Source organism: Rhodnius prolixus, unplaced genomic scaffold (assembly GCF_049639745.1).
Source record: "Rhodnius prolixus isolate KJV_2025 unplaced genomic scaffold, Rpr scaffold_8, whole genome shotgun sequence".
NCBI lineage: Eukaryota > Metazoa > Arthropoda > Insecta > Hemiptera > Reduviidae > Rhodnius > Rhodnius prolixus.
Window position 1 is genome coordinate 10,006,197 of NW_027411593.1, and position 27,609 is coordinate 10,033,805.

At 31.6% G+C, this 27,609-nt stretch overlaps 1 protein-coding gene across 3 annotated transcripts; it reads right to left on the reverse strand.

Annotated features, from left to right (window-relative positions):
- Nucleotides 1-95: 95 nt before the first annotated feature.
- Nucleotides 96-26,844, reverse strand: LOC141450822 (uncharacterized). 3 transcript variants are annotated; one of them, XM_074121652.1, is made up of 12 exons: nt 26,751-26,844; nt 26,465-26,658; nt 26,359-26,395; nt 25,992-26,245; nt 25,659-25,840; nt 14,943-15,090; nt 9,618-9,659; nt 7,681-7,849; nt 7,279-7,589; nt 5,796-6,067; nt 4,660-4,764; nt 96-3,607 (listed from the first exon to the last, which is right to left on the reverse strand). In XM_074121652.1, the coding sequence occupies exons 2-12, from the start codon at nt 26,582-26,584 to the stop codon at nt 3,460-3,462; spliced, it is 1,788 nt and encodes a 595-aa protein (XP_073977753.1). In that variant the 5' UTR covers nt 26,585-26,658; nt 26,751-26,844; the 3' UTR covers nt 96-3,459. The 3 variants fall into 3 exon arrangements, with proteins under 3 accessions (XP_073977753.1, XP_073977752.1, XP_073977754.1); XM_074121651.1 differs by having other exon boundaries at nt 26,465-26,803; XM_074121653.1 differs by lacking the exon at nt 14,943-15,090 and adding an exon at nt 20,155-20,275 and having other exon boundaries at nt 26,465-26,802.
- Nucleotides 26,845-27,609: the final 765 nt, after the last annotated feature.

The following is a 27,609-nucleotide window of genomic DNA, read 5'->3' on the forward strand; positions in this document are numbered from 1 at the left end:
TTCTCAACGAACCCAATGACAAATTAAAAAAAAATTATGCCCACAAACATGAACTTTTGGTACAAACGAGTTTTATTGAAAAAGTACTTCCGACGTATTGAAAGAAATTTCAACCTTTTTCCTTATCCTTATTAAATTCTAAAGCGTATAGAATTTTAGACACGATCGGATTCTGCAAAGGATTATTAGAATTAATAAAAAAAATACCCAGTAGGTATCATAAGGTCATGTCAGAAGTTAGGCAAGATATGTTCAGAGAGGAAAAATCATCACACTTAGCATTTGGCAAAACTTTGAAGGCCTTTTTTTACAATTATGAGCTTATTCTAGGTCGTAAAGCTTGCTGGAAATTTTACAAAGCTCCATGCTTACAGAGTTGGTGAAAGGCTGAAAGCACTTTTCTTTCATTTAATAGGAATAAAGCACTAGCGCAACATGAATCTAGTGTAAAGCAGATTGAGCTAATCTTTAATAAATACCTCCTGATCTTCCTGCTCATGCAAGAAATCTCTCACTTTGATCAAATTAGCAGAGTTTGAGGCAATAAACCTCTTTTTCTGCCTGAGGTCCCGGTCTGACCACTAACTTACTTAGTCATTTCTCGTTCCTCAAATCTCAAAAAAGAAAAATAAAGGTCTAGTAAAGTCACCAAATGGAAATGCTAAAGTAAGTCAGGTTGAATGAATTAGCATTAAACTTTTGACGATGCTTCAAATAAGCGTTTTCTAAATTAGAATTTTATAAATAAACTGATATATAAGCATAACATCTTTTGTAATAACATAAATATATTTATTGCGATATGAAAACAGTTCATCAAAAAGTATTTACTTTAATTGACCGATCATTTCAAATTATTATTACCAAATAGAAGTTTATAAAATAATTAAATGTCCTTTGCTGAGACCTAGCGAAAAAGATACCAACCATTTTATGCCCAATTAGTCAAAATAAACTTTAAGTTTCACCCACTGAATATAAAAACAAATTACACATTCTATAAGTAATTGTTCGAGAAATTAAAATAAATACCAAAAGTATTATCTTTTAAATCGTATTAACTTTAAGAACAATATTAACAAAAGATAACATTTCATCTATAATTAGAAATTATATTTACACATTATATGATTATATATAGATTTATTTAACTCTGGTGTCAAAAAATAGAATAGAATAGAGGTAAATTCAACAGTTGATTTATCACAAATTCCCTGCCGTTTATATCTAGAATTCTGTAAAAGAACATTCTCTAGGTATTACATATTGTTTTCTCGCTTGGTAACAAATACTAGAAATTTGTTTATTCGGAAAATTGTTTGAAAGAGAACTGAAATTAATAAGAATTTTTTTTTAAAAAAAACTCGTAATAGTTAGATATAAGTCGGCTCGAAAAAGTCTTTTTCATTATTTTCGGTAATATCTGTAAGGTTCCTAATCTGGGATGCCTCCAAAATAAATTTGGCACCTAAGCGGTCGCTAACTGACCTAGTAGGTGAAGACCGAGCGACAACCCTTTACCAAGCTTTTTTGGTCAGGAGAAGTTGTGACTTTAAGGGCCTCCATGCTTCATGCTACAAGTCCATCCAACTAGCTTCTGCTAGTCAAAGCAATGGCGCAAATTCTGGCGGATTTAATTTAGTCTTTAGCCCTTATACATCATCACAGTGTGTTTACCTGTAGGTGGGCCCCAAAGGTCCCAGCCCTTATGCAGACTAGGAAGAAGAGAGAAAAATAAGTCTCTAATATTGAGTTGAAATGAGTTCAAAGGGCTTCACTTTCTGATGGAAAGCAGGTGATTTCTAAACCTTACTACGAACTTATTTCTTCTTGCAATTTTGCAGTTTCTTAGTTAGCCATCGCACAAACCATCTAGAATGAGGAGACCTCAAAGTGCACAGAACACTCCACATGTGTTTGTTACTATCTTTAATTTATGATGGTGTCATAAAAAGTAAAAGGAATAAGTTTTTAGAGTCTGATTTTGGCCGATTTGGGGGGGGGAGCCTCCTTAGGCTTCATTGAGTATACAACACTGGGCAATTCCAAAATCTGACCAAGTGGCGAGGATCTGGCAGATGTTTTGAAGGGCAACCTCCATTAACTCCATATTTAATATCTTGGTGGTCAAACAAGTGACATACTTGCTAGCAAATCCGCCGATATCTGGCCGCCGGTCTTGTCCAATCTGGCTTTATCCATTCCGGGAACGACAGACTTAGAAATAAACACCACAGAGAAAATTTCTAGCTGAACTTGAGAAAAAAGAACCTTTTATTAATTTCCATTCACTTTCAATCAATCCGAATAAATTACTACAAAGCAATTAGAATATAACGTAAATTATTAGCGGAATAAAAGGGGACACCTTATTAAATTCGATGACCAGACACTTACAGATATTTTAAAATATTCACTGCATAATTCTAATAACAGCTTTTCTATTTCTTGCATTCTGTACTGATAAAAAAGCTAAATTTTATATTAATCTATAGAATTAAAATTAACATTTAGAATATAATAAGATCAGTTAAACCCGCATTTTATGCCACCCAAATATATATGTATATTGTCGTCTTAGGCAAGACAGAGCTTTTTATTCCCTATTTGAACACAAATTGACTGCCCTTCATGGGCAAAACTTCTTCCCAATCGTGAAATTGCCAATGATTATTTTTTTAGTTTTTTGTTTTAATCCAACACCTTTTCATCTAATTAGATTTCAAGTTATGGTAGGTAGATTCTTCAGATCTTAACATATGACCTAGATAATAAAGGTCCATACTTCTCAATCACCAATAGCTGACTAAGGCCTCTTAATTGGATTATCATGAAGATGAATACAGTATAAACAAAAATCACTATATTCAAATGATCGCTTCATACATTCTCGACCTGTAAACTTTTCGATCGTACTTGTACCCTGAACGAGCCAGTGTCTTTATCAATTGTTCACTATTTACAATAATTTAGTACACTCAATTTACAATAAAAATTTATATTCCTAATCAGATTTCTGCCCCATAGCAGAATTAAAAAATAATAATAATAAAAATTACAATAATTAAAATTATAAGTGAGCAATCTTTGTATTTACTTTGCGTTACAAGTGCCTAGGTTATGTTACTAATAGCCTTGGTAGAATGGTAAATTCTCCAAAGGCAGAAATGAGATAAAGCTTTCCTTTTAATTTGATTTTCATTTACGAAAATATCATTTTTAGCAATCCAATTGCAAAATTCATGGTTAAGTTGTAAAAGTAATTCCTAATTTTTCAATTTCATTGCTACCCCTTAACGGTGTCTATATTAGGAGTATCCCAATCAATAAACCAACCATCATCCCTATCTCAACAAGCTTGAATCCTCTGCTTGTTAAAACAAAACAGCAAAATAAATAAAACTGACTTTAAAAGAAGTAAAAAGAAAAAAAGAACTAAGCACTTGCGCGAATCAGAGGTCATCGATTCTCATCAATCAAATTAATTAGATCATTTAAATAGTTTGGGTTGTTCAACTTGAACTGTTTTAATTCATCCAATGATTTAGAAAATTGTAAAATTTTTGAAGTTTCTTCAGGATTTAAAATTACTTCTCCTGGATCCATACTGTAACAAAAACAATAACAGTATTAATAACAGAATTAATTTGCCAATCAATTAAAACATCATTTAATATTCTTCAATTGTGAAAATTTTTATTATTTAATTAAAGTAGATTGTCTTAAAATAAGGAAGTGAAAGGTTACAAATTGCACTTTGCAAAAAAAAAAAGGTTAAGGATTATTCATATTCTTTTCTTTTTCAACAGTGTAGTTGTGTGTGAATGTAATTTGGAGTAAGTACATATGAATTTTTGTTTAAAAAATAGTTCTTGTTTAAAATATTTCCTAACATTTTCTCAAATATTTCAGAGAGATCAGAATTTTTTTTTTCCAAGTGCAATTTGTAACCTTTGACTTTCTTATTTTAAGACAATCAACTGTAAAAATTGACTACTGGTCCATCTAAAAGAGTTTTCAATGAATTAAACAACTTGATAAACTAACACTGTTGAGTGCTCGTGAACACGTTTTCTTGTAAAACAAACGTAATTTCTCATACGAAGATAAAAGGGATCCTGGAAAATGATATACCGTTAGAAAGCCCATTAAACAGGGAATCTTTTATAAAAAGTGCCAGCACCTAGGTCTGATAATGATCACATAAGGGCCTAATGAGTTTTCTTAAAAATTTCAATTACTTTTATTTTTCCAGCATTCGGAGGAAGATTGAGGCTGTTTGGAAAATAACTTATGCTTCGAAATGGTATCAATTTTTAGAAAATTTATCTGTCTTTCTAACCGTGTCATCAGAATCGAATTCGGACTAAAACTTTCTGAGTAATAACATTTTTATTGGAAAAAAAGTAATGATTTTAGAAAAAAAATTAAAGTGACGTCACTCAAGAACAGTGGAAAATATGAAGTTGGCCAATACGTCATTGAACTCCACTTTAGATGTACTACACACAGTAGGTCTGTGGACATTACTTACTGGTTCACCCTGTATATATTATATATATTTTCAGACGAGCTTAACGTCCAAATAAACCCATCAAGAGTCTTAGACGGGTACAGATAGCTAACATACTTTACTTAATATTATCCAAAAATACCTACTTATGTATTTCTAATGTTAAATCCTTTAAATGTTCTGGAATAGTGTAGACTGTGCAAGGTGTTATGGAACCAAATCTATTCTCTTCACAACCAGGTTCCTCCAATCTAAAACAAAAAATACATATTTTAGATAAATAAATAAATAAACTCAAACGAAAAAACCAACTGGATCATAACTTCCTTTGAGAATAATATTGACCAAAAACATATCCGTGTCATAAGATATTTGTTATTTCATTTTAAGACGAGGCAGAAAAAGGAAAGAATGAAAAGTTGGGTTGCTTTTCCGGTAATTAGCTTGTTTCATGACTGGGAAGACATCCAGGAAAACTGAGGTAGCTTTTTCAATAAATATACCCATAAATTCAAAAAAAATTTAAATCAAATTTTATTCAGTAAATTGCACTTAAGCTGAAACAGTTTCTTTACCAATGAAAATACTAAAAATGTTTTTAAATTGTATAGGCGGCTTGACACCTGTAATTTGCTCAAAGAGGCACACGCTCAGGTGTGCTTGAATTTTAGCTTTCTTGAGAATCCATCGAAAAACCTATTTTCCTGCGTGAAAATTTCAAATAAAAGGGATCGATATTCGGGTGAATAAATATTCTACGAAGTTTAAAGGAAAAACGTAGGTGCCATTTTCATAAAAGCCTGTTTTGATTTAAAGTGGCGCTCGATTAACTTCACGATGACATCAATCTCTTTTCTTTTCAAGAAGCCTTATTTTTTTCTTTACTTTTTAAATTAACTCTCTCTGCATGAATTAAATAAGTTCTTGCATCAATCGTAGGCTGTAGAAGAAGACTCATTAACAGGCTCAACCTTATAAGCTCCGACCATTTCGTAGTTTTAATCGTCCCTATTTTAGCCTTAAATACATTTATTCTTAATATTCGAGTAAAGAACTCTTTTATAGTTATTTTAAAAAACATATTTGAACAAAACGTTCACCAGTTCCGTTCTGATTAACTATCTGTACTTTACACAATAATTATCACGCTTAATCATGCTTACGTCACATAACATTGACTTCCTTAGAACCAAATGCAGTTTTAGAATTTACTAATTGAAGAATTATTCAAAATAAAAATCTATACGATTTTAAAAAAAAAATCAATATAAAATATAATTACCTAACAACAAAGAAACGATTGTAGTTATCAGTCGAACAACTGACCAAAGTCAACGATTCTTTAAGCGAATACAAAAACAGATTATCAAAACAATGAGGTTCTCCTCTGTACTCAATCCCTTTCTGATTGATTAAAGCAATTTCAAATAGTTTTGAGCATTGTGATGCAATCACAATCACTTTAATACTTTTATCAGTAAGATATTTGAAAATCCATTGATATCCAGCTTCATTTACAGTATCCCAGTTTTCTATATCCCATACATCGTATACCTGGAAAAAAAAATAAAATAAAGAGATAATTGAAAAACGAGAGAAACAAAAAAAATGTAGTTTATTCAATAGGAAAAGCAAGGCTGCTAGTAAGTTTCCTAAACGAAAAATCAAAGAAAACTAGAAAGTGCCAAGCTGACTCTAGCTCGCTTTAGCACAATGCAATGTTTGTATTCATTGGAGAGTGAAATCTATTAGGGCTAGGTTAGATAAAATAATACAAGCCTTTCAAAGTCTGTATTGGAGACCGGGAGGCTTGGAGACGTGGACCCCCAGTTATGGGAGACTCGATGTGGTACACGGATGGCTCCAAGATGGGAGAGGGCGTAGGAGCAGGAGTGTACGGGGTGAAGCCGAAATGTAGCTTTTCGGTTAGCCTAGGAAAACTAGCTACAGTTTTTTAAGCTGAGCTAGCTGCAATTAGGTTCTGCACTACCGAGATTATTAATTCCAAGGTCGTAATTTTCTCGGATAGTCAGGCTGCTCTACGGGCAATTAGTTCCTACCAGGTCAACTCAAGGCTGGTCTGGGACTGTCTGGGTGCCCTGAAGGAAATTAGTGACCAAAATAAGGTCTTTCTGGTTTGGGTACCTGGTCATTCAGGATATAAAGGAAACGAAGTGGCAGATTTATTGGCCCGGGAAGGCTCTGCGGGACACTTCGTTGGCCCGGAGCCCTGTTTTGGGGTTTCGAAGTGTGTCAAGACTGCGGCCATTAATTTGCTGGTGTGGGTGCAGAGTAGGTCTCAGGAGTGGTGGCTCGCCACCACTGAACAGAGACAGGCGAAGGAGTTCATCAGAGGCTATTCGCCTAGGCTGACTGCAGAATTAATCTGTCAAGGCCGGGGGGCTATAAGGATAATTGTAGGCTTATAACTGGCCACTGCAGACTCAGAAAACACATGCATCGCATGGGCCTGGCAGATGATAGCCTTTGTAGGTTCTGCCAGGAAGAAGAGGAAACTGCACTGCACGTGTTGTGTCAGTGTGAGGGGCTTGTATGGCTAAGGATGTTACTTCTCGAGGAGGAAAAACCAAGGCCTGAGAGCTTTACCCAGGAGTCACTCTCCAGAATTAAGAGTCTAATTAAACGGACGGGTCTGGAGGGTGAGCTCTAAAGTCGGGGAGCCACAATAGATCCAAAGGGGTCGCAGTGGAGTAGGCCTTGAGGCCGCCCTAATTTAATCTAATCTAATCTAGATAAAATAATACCTGAGCATGTAGAAATTCTTGTAATAAACTCCTAAAGGTTTCCATTACATTCATAAAATGTTCACAATCTCTGGGATACAAGAGTAAAATTTTTGGTTTGTTTATTGATGAAAGCTGCTGTGTATGCAATGGTGCACAGGATACATAATGATGGTAAATCTTCTTTGGATAAGATTTGAAATATACACAGATAATTACTGCTAAAATCACTGAAATACAACCGACTGTACTGATCCATATCAGTGTTTTATGTTCACCAAGACGAACTGATGGTGGTTTGAATGGTACCAATGCACCTGTAGAATCTGAAACTAGAAAACAAGTTAAAACGATTCTTTTTTTTAAACACTAATTTGTTGAAAAGTCAGGACAGTAATTTTTTTACTATGCCTACACACTTACTGTTATAAATATTACTCCATTGGCAACTTTTAGCACTCTTTGCCCATAATGTAGGCCTAGCGCATCTAGGATCCTCTAGTTCAACGGTAACACAATAATTTCCGGGCTGAATTTCAGAAAAACTACATAATAATATATTATTAACCCAATTACAGCTGCAATTGCTAATCTGTAAAATATATATTGCACATTTATTTCTGTCACATTGAAATCAATAATCCAATTTTGTTCTAAAGAGTGAAGAATAGAACAGTTTTGTCTCACTATACAGGGTGTATACGGAGGAGTGGTCGAATCTTCGGGAGATGATTCAGCTGCTCAAATGCAACAAAAAATATTCTCTTCACTTTGGCCCGATTCTCAATAGTGTCCAAGATATTTGCATTTTTAACTTTTCCGTCGATATTCGCGTTTTTCACCATAAAAACGGCCGTAACTTTTCTTTCCTTTATTCTACAACAAATCTGCTTATTCCAAACGAAAGAGCATTAAATTTCCTATAAATCTGCTTAAACAAGAGCCTCAAATCGTTTCTTATAACAATGAAATTTTTACTTTAATGTCTAAAAAATTCGTTCTCGATGATTTTTGTTAAAATTTTCAACTGCATTTTTTCAATGATTAATGAATCAAGGGATCACATAATTTCAGAAAAAGTTGCGCATTTATTGAGCTTCATATCCGTATGGAGTTTTTTTAGTTTTTAATAAAACCCTACCTCGATTTGAGGGGTGTAAATGCAGAAAACTGGGATTTTGCGAACTGACTTTTCAGTACTAATTTACTCAAATGTCAATTTTTGGAGAAGGAACAAAAAGAAAAGTAACCATTTTAGTTTTTAACAATTATTATTTAATAAAACGGAAGTAAAAAATACATTAGCAATAAAATGCAGTAGTTGACTACAATTGTTGGTGCAACTTATTTGAATGACATAATGGAGGGTTTTTTTGACCAAAGTTAATTAATAATAATTCAAAAAGAAAATGGTTATTTTCTTTTTGTTCCTTCCCAAAAATTGATTAGTTTTGAATTATTATTAATTAACTTTGATGGAAAAAAAACCTCCATCATGTCGTTAAAATATGTTGCTCAAACAGTTGTAGTCAAGAAACTAAAAATTTGCCACAATTCTTTCCCACTTCCTTGTTTAAATAGTTCGAACGATTTTTGTAGCAAATTTAACTAGGCACCTGCCCATTGTACTTTTTCACTTCTGTGTTTTATTGTTACTTTATTTTTTACTTCCGTTTTATAAAATAATAATTGTTCTAAACTAAAATGGTAAAAATTGACATTTGAGTAAATTAGTAGTGAAAAGTCGGTTACGCAAAATCCCAGTTTTCTGCATTTACACCCCTATGTTCGGGGTAGGGTTTTATTAAAAACCAAAAAAAAATCCATATGTTCTTGAAGCTCAATAAATGCACAACTTTTTCTGAAATTATGTGATTCCTTGATTCATCAAGCATTGAAAAAATGCAGTTGAAAATTTTAACAAAAATCATCGAGAACGAATTTTTTAGACATTAAAGTAAAAATTTCATTGTTATAAGAATCGTTTTGAGGCTCTGTATTAAGCAAATTTATAGGAAATTTAATGCTCTTTCGTTTGGAATAAGCAGATTTGCAGAAAAGTTACGGCCGTTTTTACGAGTATGACGAAAAACGCGAATATCGACGGAAAAGATAAAAAAGGAAATATCTTGGATACTGTTGAGAATTGGGCCAAAGTGAATAGAATATTTTTGGTTGCATTTGAGCTGTTGAATCACCTCCCGAAGTTTCGACCACTCCTCCGTATATACCCTGTACAATTACTGGTGATACCAATAACGTGTATTCCTAGCAAAATTTAATTTTTAAATTTACTTAGTCAGCCTAAAAGATACGAATTTACTTAAATAGTTTTGGAGTAGAATAAATATTAAACCAACCTTTGTATAATTTCTTTTACAACATTCTCCTGAATCTTCACCCTACATCAAAAAAATACAAAATTATATTTTAACTTCAGGCACTAGAATAAACATAAAATGAATTATTTCATTCAATCGTACGCATTCTACGTATAAACATTAGATCTGCTATAATAAGGTTCTTAAGAAATGTTCAGATTTAATAAGAATTCATACTTTGAAATTCTTTTGAATTGCATAAATTTAAAAATGTTATTCAAATAGCCAACAATTTTAAGATTAGAACTCCAAGTTGTTCAGTACGACTCTAAAACTAAATTAATTAATGTAATCTAAACTAATTAAGATGAGAGTTACTTGCTCTATTCACTTTTTTATACCACTCATAAATTTTTCCATTCTGAAGTTAAGAGTGATATTTATAATTTTTTCAAGCCATAATAATTTGATGAGTGAGTGGTGGGATTTTCGGATAAATGAAATGATGATGGTATAACTCATCCCATAAACTTATTTAATATATTTTCTAAAACTATTTAGGCTACAGATTTGAGAACCGAACGGAAAGCAATGCTGGGAGCGACTAGACGAAGATCTATGAGTGAACTTTTAATGAGTATTAATCGACTTTTTCTTAACTAGCTGACGAATTATTTTAAGCACCAATATCTGTTTTGCAAAGTGCTTCAAATAGGGAAAGTATTGACTTAAAGTGTATTTTCATAGAAAGTCCGTGCTTAATGAATTCTTCTCTTCGAAAACTACTACTTCCATTGGATTTCTTTAGCTATTTTGTTCGCAAACTCATGGCCAGATTTTTGAACAATAGCTAGCCAACTATCGTATATATTGCATAACAAATACCACTCCCTAGAATGCATACAACAGTCGACTAGGATTTGGAAGGTTTTTACAGACAGGCAAAGTGAACAGTGCCTATACTAAACAAAATAGAGCCACATTTCCTAAAATATTTCTGTATCGATCCATTAACTTTAGATCCAACTAATTATTGCGGTACTTATTACATTAATAAGTTAATAAACGTTTTTAAGTTACTAGTATGGTTTATAAATTACTCTTATGCAATTTTTACTTGAAAAAGCTTTACATTAAAAATGTCATTTACATTTTTTAGTCCATTATGTTCACCGGCTAGCCCTACCCTGAATTATGAGACACGTGTTTGGTCTCAGCTAATATTTATAAAATGATAACAGTAATAAGAAATATATTGCAATGAAGAAAATTGCATAATTACAAAAATTAAAATATTCCTTTTATAAAGTGTATAAAATTCCCAACTCTTGTAATTAAATAAAATATAACTTTACTGAAATAAATTACTTTTTGATTTTAATAAATTTTTTGTTTTTGTTTTTTTACAGATCAAAAGTGGTCAATTACATTAAATCCAACCGAAGGTCTAAAACATTAGACCCGAACGAACGTACAGGTGAATATTTTCAAACGTTAACTCAGATACATGTTAACTTTTAAGTAAAAATTGATAATTAAGGGAAAAAAAGATAAGGTGTTCCATAATCAAAAAAGTAAACCCTTCTCGTAATCTCAGATTTCCAAAAATGATATATTAATCTACAGGCAGAGCGTCCCTTTCAAACAGACAGATCGACTAAGTTTCATTACTAATCCACGATAATCTTAATCTTACTAGTAATTTGATTAGTAATTTTAAGTCATTATTAATAAAAGCTTCGCCCAACTGTTGAAACTATGCACGCTTTACAACCTTGATTAGCACATTGCCTGGCATTGAATTCAAAAATTTATTAGATATTCCACGCAAAAAAAAGGGAGATTTAGGGAATCCATTGATTATTGTTCATTGTTTTTGGTGACTAATTCATTAATCCAATAGGATGCCGAGCTTTCGACCTAGGGTCATCTTCAGGGCTGTAGAATATATTTTACAATGCTCATGGATAGAATAATTGTATTCAAATTCATTTTACAATATGTACTGAAATTGGCTTTATTTTTTCATCCTATTGGACGCCATTATGTTTGCTTGTCGAACCAAATCCTGCCCTAGGTAAAAACAGGAGAACTAGCAGTAGTGTCTCCACAGCCACACTCTCTAAACTCAATTATATGATACTGTCTCATGAACTTTAGCCTGAATAGGTTGCTAAAAGAGAACTGTTGCTTGCCGAATCTTCTTAAAAAAATGATATGCGTTAACAAAAAATAACAGTAAAATATAAAAAGTGGTTTTAACTGTGAAATCCTGGTTAAAGGTGGTATTCATTGTGGTATTGAAATAAAACGTTATTTTCGGTTGGCGCAAAACGACAATTTGAGAATAAAAAAATATTATTTCAAGTTTTTCCAGATCATTGAAGGAGAAATTCATTACAAATTCCATTCTTTACTGCGTATTCCTAGAGTATAATCGCAAACATATTGCTAACAGACAAATCCTATCAGACTGAAGACAAAATTGGAAAATATGGTAGCAATGGAACTTCTTTTATGCCTGCTATAAACTCCATATTTAATTCAGTTTCCATTTGTTTTGAATGAACACTTTATTTGCGAAAGAAAACTTAATAACTTTACCAAAATTAAAACCAGAGTGCTTTTTATTCCAAAGAACATCAACTTGAGAACCAAGAGCAAAAAAAAAAGCTAACACAAACTATTGATTCTATAAATACTAAATAGAATAGTCAATCCATTAATCCTTTCAGAGATTATGTCTATAAAATATTAGTGCTACAATCGCTTGTTATATTTTTGAAAAAATGATTGTTAATTTGAAAAAAAAAAAAAGACAAAGTTATTTAATAATGATGAGGAGTAATTTATTTAATTATTTGATAAAATGAAAAAGCAATGCAAAATAAAATTAAAATCGTTGTCTACAATCATTCATAACATTTACATTTAGCAATGAGTTTCACGAAACATTTTTAAAGAATATAATTCAAATCTGATCTCATTAAAATTCAACTTTTTTCCATAATGTACTTATTTTCGATCAGAACTGCTAGTTCTGCTTTGAGAATGATATGTTTTCAACACGAATTATGTGATAAAAATTACAATACGAATGTATTCAAAAGTTGTAGCTAGTTAATCAAGGTGTTTGTGGCCTAATAATATTTTTTTAACGTAATTCCACTTTGTTAAAATTCCAGACAAAATTTTGTCCCTAATTTCAATATATAAGGTGTTCATTTTAAGACGGCTCAAATGCATTTCATGCTTAAACGGTTGTTCTAAGCAAAAAATGGTAGAGGAAAAATTTGTTTGCCCGTCACCTCTAGTTTCACAATATGTGACCTGATTTTAGATTCCTGCCCTCCTCTGGGTCGCAAGCCAGGTTAGCCAGGAGATTATCAACTACTCTCTGTATCTGAGGAGGCACCTCTTTGAAGGCACAGTACATGCTTCACAAGCTGAGTAAAGTGCATTATTTGATAAATCAAGGAATAAGTTTGATCTTTTACATGAAAGATATTGATCACTTAAATATGTGGCAGGAGGTTTCCAATTTTTTTGCTAATTAAACGCAACTCTCCCAAAATTACCAAATAATTATTAAACCTTCTTGTTTGTAACAGATGTAAAATTAATTTTTAGCCATTTTGTGTATGCTTGAGAACATTTGATTTTCCTTAAAAAAATCACTCGGAATACGGACTTATTTCCCGATATTAAGAAAAATACTAGCTTTACTGCCTTGGCAATATTTTTAGTAGAAAGGGGATGAAAAAAATACATAAAAATGACCTATAGCGTGCTCTTATTTCGCTTTGATAACAAGTTAAAAAATTGAAATATGATTAATAAATACCAGAATTTGAAATGGCCTAGCACCTTTAATTTGGAAGATATCGTATTGCGGTTTCCGGTTTCTTTCATAACTTTTTATACTCTTTATAACTGTGTAAATGAAAATGGGGGTCAACTGCGAACCCTCACTTTTGGTCGCGCGTCAACCGCGTATGCGGGCAGGAATCTAAAATCAAATCACATATTCTGAAACTAGAAGTGACAGGCAACAAATTTTTCCTCTACCACTTTTTCGCTCAGAACAACCGTTTAGGCATGAAATGCATTTGAGCCGTCTTAAAACGAACACCCTGTATATTTTCTCTTAAGGGTAAAGCCTAACGTTACAGGAGCTTTTGCTGATTTCTAGCGCAAGACCGGCTTTTCTCCCATATAAGATTAATAAAAAAATGTTAGGCGTATGAAAAATAAAGCGGTGGTCCACTTCCATTTCCAAAGCTAAGCAAGCTCTATTGGAGGAAGTCAACTTTTTTTTAGCATAAACCTGAAGATTCAATCTGCAACGTTGGATGAAAATTTGAAATCATTCAGAATTCCCCAAAAAGAATGTTATGACTAATGAAATCATTGATATTATCGAGCATTACGAATCCAACCATATGTTAATTATGAAAAAGGCTGATAAATTTTATCTGAAGCTGTGTGACTAGTCTATTCTCTCACCAACCAGTTAGATTTTTAGTACATTATAATTCTATTGGACCACTATTCTCGCCTTAGCTTTCTGGGACAGTTATGGGATAGTCTCTAAAAGATCAAGCAAATTAATGCGCTTCAATATAAAAAAAAAGGTAAATGTTTTAGAAATGACATAAAAAAGTTATGATAGGAAACATTCAACGATGTAAGATAGCGGGGTAGCATAAAGCTGTAAAATAAGATAATTCACTCTTAATTCAAAAAGTCATGTTATCATCGAAAATTGTTAAATATTTACAGTTCACAATACTACTAGCAACAAGCAATGCACTAAACAAAGAAATACATTCCTTATTCAATGTAAAATTTACTTATAGTACAAATAGCAATGATAAATTTTGTTAACACTTTCTAGGCTTAACACATAATTTTTGTTAACCTACATAAACAAAAAAAAAAAAAAAACGCTTATTTTTTCAGGCAGGCTTTTAACGTCCAACTACCAAATTAGGTGTCGTAAACAGAGGCGACTAGCAAACATACTTTACAATGAATTCTTTGTGATTGACCATTAGATAAAATCCAAAGACTAAGACCGGGAATCGAACCCAGTACCACAATAAATCTTAGCTTTGCGGGCCTCGCCTCTAACCGCTAGGCTATCGTGGTGCCTTTAGTTAACATAATAATACCTTAATTGTCCAAATTGGTAACGAAATACATATATATATATATTTTTAAACAGTGATATGACAATTTTACCACAAAGTAAAAGCTTAAGACACAAAAAAAATAAATATTAATTTTTTAAATCTATGATTATATGAATTACTATTTTTTTTATTAAATTATAAACAAGCAAACACACATTCAAAAGCTTACCATTATACAGCATGCTTCTCTTTTGCCAGTTCCCGAACAATCTTCAATAGATAAATCGATGCCAGAATTCAGTCGCACCAAAGTTGTTTTAGGATAAGATTCAAATTGAAATGTAATTCCAAAATTTAACGCAGTATATAAAACCTCACTGAAATTTGCCACGAATAATAGACAAATTATGAAGTAGATTTAAACTTTATTTTAAAAAAAAATAAAAAATAAAATGGGGGAAAAAAGGTCAAATATTTCCTTATTTTCATCTTCTATCATTCTTCAACGAAGAATATTAGCAACGTGCAAACAAGCAGAATAGATCGTGACTAAAAGCAACATGCTACATGCAAAGTACTGAAAGCATTAAAATGATAAATGATCAAAAGCAATTTAAAAAACATAACATTAAGCACGATGGACTGTTAACATTTCTGGCTGGAACGAATAGAATTATTTAAATGAGTAAACCTTACATAAATTTTTTATTACCTCATTATTTTTTTTTCAAATAAATCTGCAAAATTTAATAAATAAAGCGTTAAGAGTTTACATTCTAAGATCAAGATTACATTAAAATAATTAGAAATATAGTAACCCCAACTTATTTGAACTAGTTTTTGGTAACAGCTTAAAAAACAACAACAAAAATACTAAAAATACAAACAGGCGTAGTCACTAATAGTGTTTCAATAACATTCACCAGAATATTAAAACCAAAATATATGTTGATAACCAATGAATTGACACTTGTACTGCTACGCGTTCGTCCGCGTTTAAGAGTACTTGGAGCTCTGCTTTAAGTTCCATTAGTGCTCAAGACTGTGGTATATTCTATTAATTTATATTTTATAATTTGGTTCCATAATTAACACATTTTAATGTGGAAACGTTTAAAATTTTAAATAACCTCCAAAAGCGTCCGAAAGTAAATAGTACAGTCGACTCTCGATAATTCGAAACTCGATAATTCGAATTTTTCGATAATTCGAACACTACAGCTGTTAACTTCGGTAAATCGAAAAAAATCAGTGTATTTAGATACGCTCGATAATTCGAAATCCTTTTCCCTTAACAAGAGGGGGAGAGAAGGCTCTATAATTCGAACGAGGCCGCTTCAACCTCTTTATAATTCGAATTTTCCCTAGTAATGTTTACTTCTCATTTTCCGCTCATTGTTCATTTTCTGCGTAATTTTTCCCTCCTTCCAGCCCAGTTTAACTTTCCAATTCTCTTAGTTTGTCACGATGAGAAGTACGTCTCCCTTATTGTGTCCGACAAAGAAAACAGTATCGCAGCCGTGAAAAGTGGTTCGAAAAAAAGAAGATATCGCCAAAACTTTCAATATTCCACCATCAACGCTTTCTACAATTCTAAGTCACTGACTAAGTCAAGCCACATTCAAACAAAAACTGTTCTTCATTTTTTTAATTAGGTACATATGTATATTATTATTTATTGAAATGTTAATACATATGTATTTTTTTTGTTCTTTTTTGTCGTTTTCATTATTTTTACTTTTTTACTTGAGGTTATATATGTCTAAAACTTAGGTAAGCTCATACGTATTTTTAATATACGTATGTACATACATATATACATAATAAAAACTCTTAATAATTCGAATTTTTTTCCCCCTTCTTGATAATTCGAAGTCTCGATAATTCGAATTTTTTTCCCCCCTTCTTGATAATTCGAAGTCTCGATAATTCGAATTTTTCTTGTAGTCCCTTGGATTTCGATTTATCGAGAGTCGACTGTATATACTTTCTTGGATGAGACAAAAAAAATATACTCATTTAATTTATTGGGGAAAAAAAAAGGAACCTTAATACTGATTTCTTATAGCTACAGAGCTGAAATCAATTCTATCTTGTTCTTTAAATACAGACCAAAGAGAATAATAGCTGCTGTATTTAGGTATTGAGCTACAACGTCCTAACTGAAATTATATTTTGAGAAATAGATATATCCGTAAGTCATTTCTGTACGATCGATAAACAACAACAAAAATACTGTCCCTTTAAACTCGTTTCGAGTTTCATTTCGTTGAATAAAATTCATAAATGTAATATAAAAATCTATTAGAATAAATTTACATAAAAGTTGAGAAAATTTTTGATTATTAAAAAATTTAAAAAAAAGAAGGAAGTCAAATGACTCAGCAGTAAATAAATTAAACTAGGGCAAAACGCTGATTCAATTTTAGTGAACATACTGATAAGGAAACAAATATAATATTGTTTAAAAACAAAACGAAAGGGAAATTTAATAACTACTCAATTTCCGATTTTTTTAGTATGTAATAATTATTTTAATTAAAAACACTAATAATAATATAAGGAGAAAAGTTAAAAATAGTTTTAAAAAGGAAGCAAATTAGATAAGAATTTTCAAAAATTAACAGATAAAACATTGAAATAACCAAATAAATTATTTTAAAAAACCAATTCTAGAGATTATTATTATTATTTATAGAAAGGCAAGATGCTTGAGAAATTATTCATAATTCGATGAATTCTGACGGATGTTGGGCTCGAGTGGTGGCTTCTATCGGATGATTTCCTCAAGGGTTTAAGAATGACCATATTTTTCTCATGTTAACGCGATTTTCTATATAACCTTATTTGAAAGTGAGGAAAGGAACTTTTGCATTAAGTCAATGACCTAAAGTCATAAAGAACAGCGGAATTTATGGTTTCATACAGTTCAGTGGGTACCTTGAACTGACACAACTTCGACTGATGGCATTTTGCATGTCTATCAGGAAACGCGGCGTTGTAAGACAAAAAATATCTAGAACAGACGTTTGACAATTAGATAAAAACAAAAACCCTTTTAAACACAGATAATTAAATCTCTTGCTTTACAATTTCAGGACGATAACAAAACTGATAAGATAACCAGAAACTTCAATCTTGGTTAGTAGTTTCCGGCAATGTCTCAGATGATAACAAAAAAAAAAATAGTAGTTCTCCAGCGACAAAAATACTTCTGCAAGTTTTTAGTTGATCATTATTTCATGCAAAACTCTTGGTAAAACACTAACAAACCAAAAAAAATGGCGCTTATTGGCAACGACTTCTAAGCTTAACACTAACAACGATCATTTTGGGTAGGGCGGGGTAAATGAGTTGTTAAGTGTATATGTAAGTTTAATGTCCAGTTACTTCATCATTTTTTTTCCTTCCTCAAAACTTATGTATAAACTTTAAACTTCCTCAAATATTATGTGACATCTCAGTTAAGCGTACTGTTGTGCAAATGTTTTACACAAAATCATTATGTTTTGGCAGTCCACATTATTTATTATCATGCATGAACAACTGTCAGTAATTATCAAATTTTTTGAGCCACTAACAACTGATTGTGAGCACATTAATAATTAGTTTTCATACAAGAGAAAGAGAAAGAAATCAACCAAACACGAGAGATTCTCTTCTTTGGTTGTGGTAAACATAACAGCAGAACTCTAGCAACACTACCAGTCCTGAACGACATTTATCCTTTATCAACACGTTTCTTTTAATTTTGACCTCTCTTAAAGTGTCCCTCCATGTTGTTTATATTATTTGGTAGCTCTAAAGGCGTTAGTAAACAACAGTGAAGGAAGATAAGTGAAAAAAATAATGAGTAAAATTTTGGAAGGAAAGATATGCGCCTATAATACCATCCATTCTTGACAAGTCACTTGATTTCAAATTCTACACTTCCAAAGAAGCTGAAAGAACCGAACCAATTAGAAGAAATTTCACTGATAGTTGGATCGGCAATACTGGACAACATCATTGGTAACGCACAATCAGCATGACTTCTTTAATTCTGATCGATTTATACTTTAATCCAACTTCAGAGATCGATATGGAGGATTGAATGGGAAGAATTTAAAGTAGCACTTCAGCTATTTTACATAAATCTTTATTCCAAAACTTCTTTACCCAGAACTGTTATTCCACAATTTAAAGAAAAACACAAACCATTATTGGTTCTGATAAGAACCCAAATTTTGTACAGGGACAAGCTTTGTAAAACGGCCGTTGAAAACAGATCCAATTCTGACACTGTCAAAATTCTAAGCTAATTGAATTAAAATAGCAAAAATATAATTTGGGGTGAAATAAAAATAGGTCCTAAAGAAGCTTAAGAAGCACATCCCAACAAATAGCATCCTGAAGAAAGACCAATAAGAAGATTAGAGGATGTGGAAGAAGATCTGTGATGCTTCAAGTGTTTAGTGGAAGAGAAAAGCGAATGTCGGCAAAGAAGAGAATTGTTTACTTTTATCAACATCTGTTACTGGCCTCTGGAGCCTTTTTTCGGTGCACTACCGGCATCCAGACCTGTAAGCAACTATTAGAAGGAGAAGCTCCAAAGTATAAGCAGTTAGAATCTTACGAGGGGTATTTGCTTCTAGTCACTAGAATTCTCTTTTTTAAAAAGGAGAGAGATCCTCATTCAAGAAACCTAAAATCTTTGAAACTTTAAAGCCAAATAACTTGCCGATGAAATTGGTTCTTAAAACGAATGAAACTCCAGCCAGTTATTGGGTCTAACTTTAATTACCTAACCAACAATAACAAGAACTTAAACAGTGGACAACATAAAAATGCAAATTAATGACATTAAAGTAAGGCGCTTACATTGTATGGGATAAACTTCATTGAAACAAAAACACATATATACAAATATCTCGCTAACAAAATCAAAAAATATTCTTACAACTGTACGCTAAAGCTTTGAAAACATTAGACAAACATTGAACCAAACTCCTTTAGGGATTTCTATAAATAATATTTCATAACTTACAAAAGAAGTTCAATAATTTCAGAAATAATATGTATGCCAATATTTTTCATTGTTTAGAAAATTTAAATTAATATAAATATTGTACAAAAATAACAAGAACTCATCAATATTGACCATAAGTACGATATTTTATATTTGTTCCCTCAATTATTGATTGTACTCTTAATAATAAATAAGTTAGATGACAAACAGGATGAAGATAATGCAGTAAAAAAATACAAAACATAGCATTTTCCTCATGTCTGTTTCTAACGTGTACTAGTAACAAAAAAGGCTAACATCGGAAATGCTCGACGTCGAAAAATATCTGCATAGTAATCACAAGTAATATCTATTCTTAATAGCCTTCTCAAATAAAAACATTTTGAAAAAAAAAAAAGTCAAATAAAATAAATGTTTTCTCTGGCATGCTTACATTTTTGAGGAAGATAGTAACTCCTAAGTTACCCCAACACCCAGGTAACAGCTTAAAGTATACCTGTTCCGCCAAATGTAAACCATTACCACCACCATTTATACCAAAATTAAGTTCTTGACTGGAAAAAACAAATTTTTTTTTTACGCATGTATACAAATTTATAATATAAATCAAATCTCTTTTGAATTTTAACTCCCAATTTTCCACCTGCATATTTGTCCATTACAATATGTATTCAATACCTCTATAGTCTAAAAAAAAAAAAACTTTGAAATTTCATATCATTAAAAATGAACTCGTATTTATAAAACTTCCAACACCAAAATGAAATTTATGTATAGCTAACATAAAAATAAAAATCTCTCTCGGCAAAAATAAAATAAACAGATGAAGGGCACAAAACAGCAAAAGAATATGTGTAAATATGGAATTGCCCACTCGGTGTTCAGAGCTTTGTTGCCCAATAATAAAAGTGAAGAAAATTCCAGAACCCTGTTAGTGCTAAAATTCTTTTCTTAAATCAGTATTTAATCTGGAGAGCCAAAAGTCTGGATGCTAACAAAATAAAAAAAAACAATCCGATGTTTGCGGGATGTTAACGGGATAAGGAATCTACCCTATTCGAGCCCAAGTATCTCTCTCCATTTTTCGTGACTGTATAGTACGTAGACGAACACTATACTATAGATATTAGAGTAAGGTGCTTAAGAAATGCGGTGCCTACTACCAGAATTTTAACCGTGATCAAATGAGGTGGTTAACTTGAACAATAATCATCATCTAAAGGAGAGGACATGCCATTGGACCAAACTAAACAGTAGATCTGGCGTTTCTTTCGGTGAACATCCCTCTATCCACGGCCAGTTGTAGCTTTTGGGCTTTAAAGATGGTTTCATAATGGCAACATGCGACATAAAAATCGGTCTCAAAATCTTCTGCTAGTCATACAAAAGGTAAGCCACCTCTTCTGAATCATACCTTGTCTTTACATCGGCACCATAGTTCCCAGTATACGTCTGCAATATGCGACATTCTTTCAGCTGATTTGCGACATGAGACTTCTAGTACTTGGAACCCAGAAGAAAGCATAGAACAACTTTCTGGTGGGAAAATCATGGACTTCGTAAAAAAAAAAAGAAGGGAGTTACCTTTAGTGAACTAAAGCGATCGTCACTACATTTCTTCAAACCATGGGGGAGACTAAAAATTATTTCTCATAAACACCTCTAAATACTAAAAACCAAGAAACTTTTTTACAATATCTTGTTATTAAATGTCATTTCCATCAGATCATTTCAGTCCTAATTACTCAGGTACTTCTCAACCTCTACTCATCCCAACAAATCTACGGCAATTTCTTCAGCGATGGAGATAAATAAAAAATTAATGTTTTTGGTGTTAATTCCTCATATGCCTCTTGGTTTTTGTAAAATTTAATATTAAATTTTGTTTAATTTGTTGCAGGTGCCCCAAAATTATAAATCTGAAACTACTTCGATGAAGGATTAATACAGTCAAAGATATTATTGAATGACAGCCGACCATTGAAGAAAATATTAAAATAAGGTAAATTTATAAAAGTTTAACTTAGACTAGAATAAAAAAAACCTGAAAATGGCAGCTTTTCTGACAAGCAATAAAACCATCGTTTGTTTTGCTAAACAAAACATGAAGGCTTGTACTTTCTACTAGATTTAGGCTTTACTACGTGAGGAGTTACATCACAAAGGTAGAATTTGAACTACTCCCTCGTCCTGCCATTAAGTTTGTTACATATATTTCATTCAGAGTGATCCAAAACTTTGACCAGAAAATGTTTAAAGTTTTCGGAAAAATGAACTGAATGTTCACAAAAAAAAACAAAAAAAAACACGATATTATATTTATAATTAATATATTCTTTTAACATAAAACCAGACTTTTCACTCTTATATTTTGCAAGCATAATGTACACTTGAAATGTACTTGAAACTTTGTCCATCTTGGTCCAGTTGTCCTCTCCGTCGGAAGTGTTTCAGACATATTCATTGCTTACTGGTAAAACAATGCGCTAAGTAATTAATCTTTTTGAAAAGAGGTAACATTCCAAAACCAAACAAAGGAGGACTAGTTATAAGTTTAAGCTGGACAAAATTTCAAATATTTTTATCGTTGCTGGCCCAAATAACTTTTAACCTTTAAGAAGTTTTCAAATACATATTCAAATTCAAATACATTTACTTTTAATTTGTTTCTGCTTTACTTAAAAATATATACGTATATATGTATTTAATTTCCAAAAATATGAATGTCTATTAGTTCACCCAATGACAAGGTCTTCTTCGTAACAATAAGGGAAAGGGAAGGAATTATCTTAGTGGTAAGCGTACACTGGATTCCAACGCGGAAATCACTGGTTTGAATCCCAGCTTGCTGACCCTTAGCTTTTCTTTTCCTAGAAGCTTCATACAGCTTACTGTCCGGTGATGGACAATGTTGTCTGTTACAAGAGTACATTGTTTGGAGGCCGGCAGTGCACTGAAAAAAGCTCCGGGCGCAAATGACCTCAGATATTGACGCGCCTCAAATTTAAACAAACAATAACGATAATTTTATATCTATTTATTTATTTTTTAGCTAAGATTTTAACCCAGGGACTAAATCATCTTCAAGGCTTATTATTATTAACAATCATAATTTTTGTTCTACATTGTTTTTGTGTCTTGTACCCTGACTTAGCCAAAAAATAAATAAATAAATAAATATAAAATTATTATTATTATATACATGTTTAGAGAAATAGATTTACGGGCAAAACCTGAGACAGTGAGTGGCAAACTGTCGAATTCAATTAGATTGAATTTGATGTTAAAGTAGTTTTTTTTCCTTGTTTGACACGTGAACAAAAAAAAAAACAAAGACAAAAAACAACAGCAAGAAAAATAAAAGGTAGACCAGAAAAAACTGTCCCACTTCTGACCTCTGACACTAAATTGTTTATACATCTTTATTACATTCAACTTTATTCATATTTTTTGTAACAACTGTCTGCAAGAGGAGACTAATAATTTCTTATGTTTCCTTTGCTTTTTCCTTGTTTTCTTTTTCTTTTTTTTTAAAGATTTTCCTCAAAAATCGAGGAAGAAAGTTTTTTTTCATCTTTCTTATTTATCCCCATTGAATTTACACTCCACAATTAGAAAAGTGTCCTTAATAACTTAAATTTAAGTGATCAAAAAAAAAAATATATATTAAAATTACGGCACTTTTAGAAAAACTGCAGAAAAATGAGATAGTAACTCAATCTACTTTCTGGAAACTAGGCATTATTATAATCCACTGAATCATTAAAACGCAGAGAAACTTGGAAAAACAGGAATGTTAAGTGTCGAAGCTGAGGGGCCAATTTCCAGAAGATTGTCAGGGAACTTCAGCTTGAGTTATTTGAGCTGCAACTTATTTTTTCGGACAAAGGGGGTAAATTTGTTCTGAACGTGTTGGTGTGAAATGAGAAAGAAAAGTAGATGGCGGTTAAGTACTGGAGCCTTGGTCATTTACGTGGACCTATTTTGAGAATAGAACTTTCCAAGTCACTAAAGTAGAGCATAAATAAGCCCATTGAAGAATTGTAGGTACATATCGAGTCACTGGCAAAACAAAGATAAATGGCAGCAATTAAGCTTGATGAGGATCTGTTGTAAAGACAATAAGATATTCTAGTTTCACACTAAGCGCAACTATCCAGGCAAGTTGATAGATATAAAATTAACCAAGATTTTTTACGCTTGATGACTGGTTGGAAAAACATAAATAAATCAATTTTTAGAATGATACCGGTTGTTAGATTTTTGGCCTCCTGGTAAGTAAATGAAATATCAAATTTAGCCGATCTATGATTTTTCTTATTTGAATTATTTTTATCAAAGGCAGAAAGACAGAAATAAAGGCTAATTCGTAAAGACCACTTTACAAATAGGTTCTCTTACTCCAACGATATTTCCGATGCAAACGATTGCAATTCTACTTCATAACATGGTTAGAGAAAGTAAAAGTACTTTAGGATTAATGTAAACTTAATAGTTAAATATCATCCCCTCTCTTGGGCTTTCTAAACTGTATTAATATAACTAATGTATCTTATAGTGAATTATATTTGCTGATCGCCTCCTCTATCAGACACAAGATCGATTGTTGAATAGAAAGCCTATCAAAAAAAAATCATTATTGATCCGATTACGTGAGAAAACAAAACAGTACAGTTTCCTACAATCTCTATACACTAAATGAACATTTTAGGAGGAGTTTCGTATTATTGAAAACAAAATAATATTAAAATTATAATTTAAAAACATTTTTTTAATATCACTCTCTCTCTACCAACTTTTAATCTCTTTTATCTCTTACAATTGGAGAAAGAAAAATCAAAATTAAATGTTTGAATTCAAATATGTATTCTTTAAACTGATTAAGAAAAGAATTAATTTTCGGTGCAATTAACCCATATAAATAAATGAACATAAAATTCTTCCATCCCCTATATTTACAATAAGTAAATGGTAAACTTCAGCTAAATTAAAAAATAAATACAACTAATAATCATTTAAAAAAAAAAATAACACCTACTCTTAGATTTGACTAACACTTACGAGAAAGTGATGTTTGAAATTGAAATATTTAATTAGTGAAATTTTGAGAAAAGAATAAAGTCGTTTATGTAATCTTCATCCTTCAAGTGATTCTCTATTGGAAACAACATTATTTAAATAAAAGCTGGAATTTAGCGTTTTAAATTAACAGCAAAAATAGTGCTGATCGTTCGTAGAGGTCCGTTTTTCTGGATAAAATTTAGAAACGAATAAATATATATTTATATAATTTCGGCCCTACTTAAGTTTATTTATAGAAGTGAAGTATTGAATATTTGAGTACGGCACAGCCTTAGTTGCTTTTTTAAAAGCTTCTCTAGATCCTTAAAACCATTTAAATTTAAAACAATCTAAAGTATGAGATATCTAAGTTCTTTCTAAGTACTACAGGAGAAATCTCTTCCGCTTCCTCAATTGTAAAACTGCCAAGACGAATGAATGTTTCTTTTAGTGTCAGATTTATGACCTAAAATTTATAAAAAGGATCTAGCATCTAAGGTTTTTAAAAGATCTCATTAAAACAAAATGGACAGTATGAAGTAAGATCAAGCTACTAAGGGGTTTTTCTTTTAAGTTCTAACCAGCTTTATCTCTGCCCGAAAAATTGAATCAAGGGGCTGTTTAGTTTGTGAAGGGATGTTTAGATAAATGTTTAGTAGTCTGGGATAACTTACACGGCCGCTCTTTATAATTAGACCTTCTCCATTCTCAGATATGGGAGGATATAATAACATAAAAAAATGAGCAAACCTTGAATTTAAACATAACTTAAATTATGTTAGAGCATCCTTTAAAATCGATTCTAAAAGATTTCAAAGGGAAACTAAATGTTGCAATAATTACATCCAATTAAATTTAAAGTTTTAGCAAACTTACCTGTGACTTTTATAATCGTACTGAATACCTAGTTCAGTGTTTCCAATTAACTGTTTAACATAATTAGTTTCAATAAACATTTTATCAGTAATACAAGGTTGCATTGCATTCTTTCCTACATGAGGCTTGATTTCCAAATGATACAAACTAGTAAACACATATTTTGCTTGGAATGTCATAATCTAAACAAAGTAACAAAATTACAGTTTTATCAAAAGGAAGTTAGCGATATAAAATAAAGCATATCTAAAATGGTAAATTGTTATCTCATTTTCAAAGTATCTGCTTTGTTGGGATAAAACAAAACATTTATATTTTTTGAAGAAATCTTACCTCAGAACTAATACTTTTGTTGCAACTTTTTTGAATCCTCTTCACCGAATGTACACAATCACAAGTTTCTTTATCATTACACTGATCTTTGTCAAAAACATATAATGAAATTTTAAGAACACTGTGACAACAAGTTGAAGGCGAGACAAATAAAGAAAATTCTACAAGGCCTATTTCAGAATTTATAACTGTCCAGTTAACTGGGTTTTGACACCAATTACTGCACTGTTTATCATATATGCTACACTTAGAACCTAGAAAATTTTAACAAAAAGCAAATTAAAATTAAATCATACAAAATAGTCTAATGAAATAAATCAGTCTAAAGATATAAATTTTAACTTTGATTTATTACGCATCATCTCACCGTTTATGGTGCCAGGATTTGGGCAAAAATAAGAGCTCTGTAAAGAAGTAATGAAATTAGAAACAAATAATTAGATAATTAACTTTTTTTAAAAAATTTCACTTACTATTCCATGATTAGAATTTTTGTGTCCACAATTAATCAGTGAATCGTTGGCAACACACTCAATAAAAAATACAATAAAAATGGTCAAACTAGTCAAACAAACTAGATTTTCCTTAAACATTTTGTACAATTGTTTTCACTAAATAGATTTAGGTCTAGATAAAATGAATAGTTGACGATTCAATTTCTTCATATCTACAGCCAAATTGAAACAATTTTAAAAGGAAAAAATAAAAACCTAGCAATAGTACAATCCGTGATTCGGAGTGAGTGATAACTAAACTGACCTAACCACCTCGATAACTTCACTTTCGTCTCCTCATTCCCTAGAACATAACCTTGAACGCCCCTCTTGGTTAAAAAGTTAATTCAGGTTATAAAAACCCTGGAGCCTATTTATCGATTCATCATTTAAAATCATCGATGTTGATAGCAAGAAAAGTTTTCTAAAAGAGGGACCGCTTATTACTAAGTATCTGCTTTCAGGCAACTTTTAGCTATTCTCAGTAATTGAGAACTCGTTTATGTCAGCAAATTATTTAAAAAGCTAAAATTTGTAGAAAGCTCAGACATGATATTTCTTGAAGCACTTTCGCGGTTGGAATGTTTCAAGTTCCATTGCTGATGCAATCCTTCAAATTATAATTTGTTTATAAATTTTAGTTTTGACATGCTTAAATAGACAAATACTTATGAAGCGGAAACTTACGAATCTGAACAGTAAGTAAATAATGCGAGCAGCCTTTTGTTATCATTATTTATTATTTTAAAGAAAAAACGACATAATTGAAGTCGACTTCTTACTACATGCAAAATTGTAGCAGAGACACATCATTTGGTATGTAAACAATAAATGAAAAATTACTACCACTTTTCATTGGCAGGTCAATCGTTGTCATGAGAGCCTGGTCAGGGCAGCTGCCCTATTCTCTTTAGAGCTGTACATAAATTAACAATTTAAAAAGTTAAGAGGTACAACTAGTATATATATATATGCCTTTGCATATATGTACATATATTTTGGGCGGGTGTTGGTTTAGTGGACAAGAGCGTGGCTTTGTAAGTGGGAGATCCCCAGTTTGAATCTAGCGTTTGACTACTTTTTATTTGTTAGACAAAATTGTTTAAAGTATGAGCTTCAGCTCC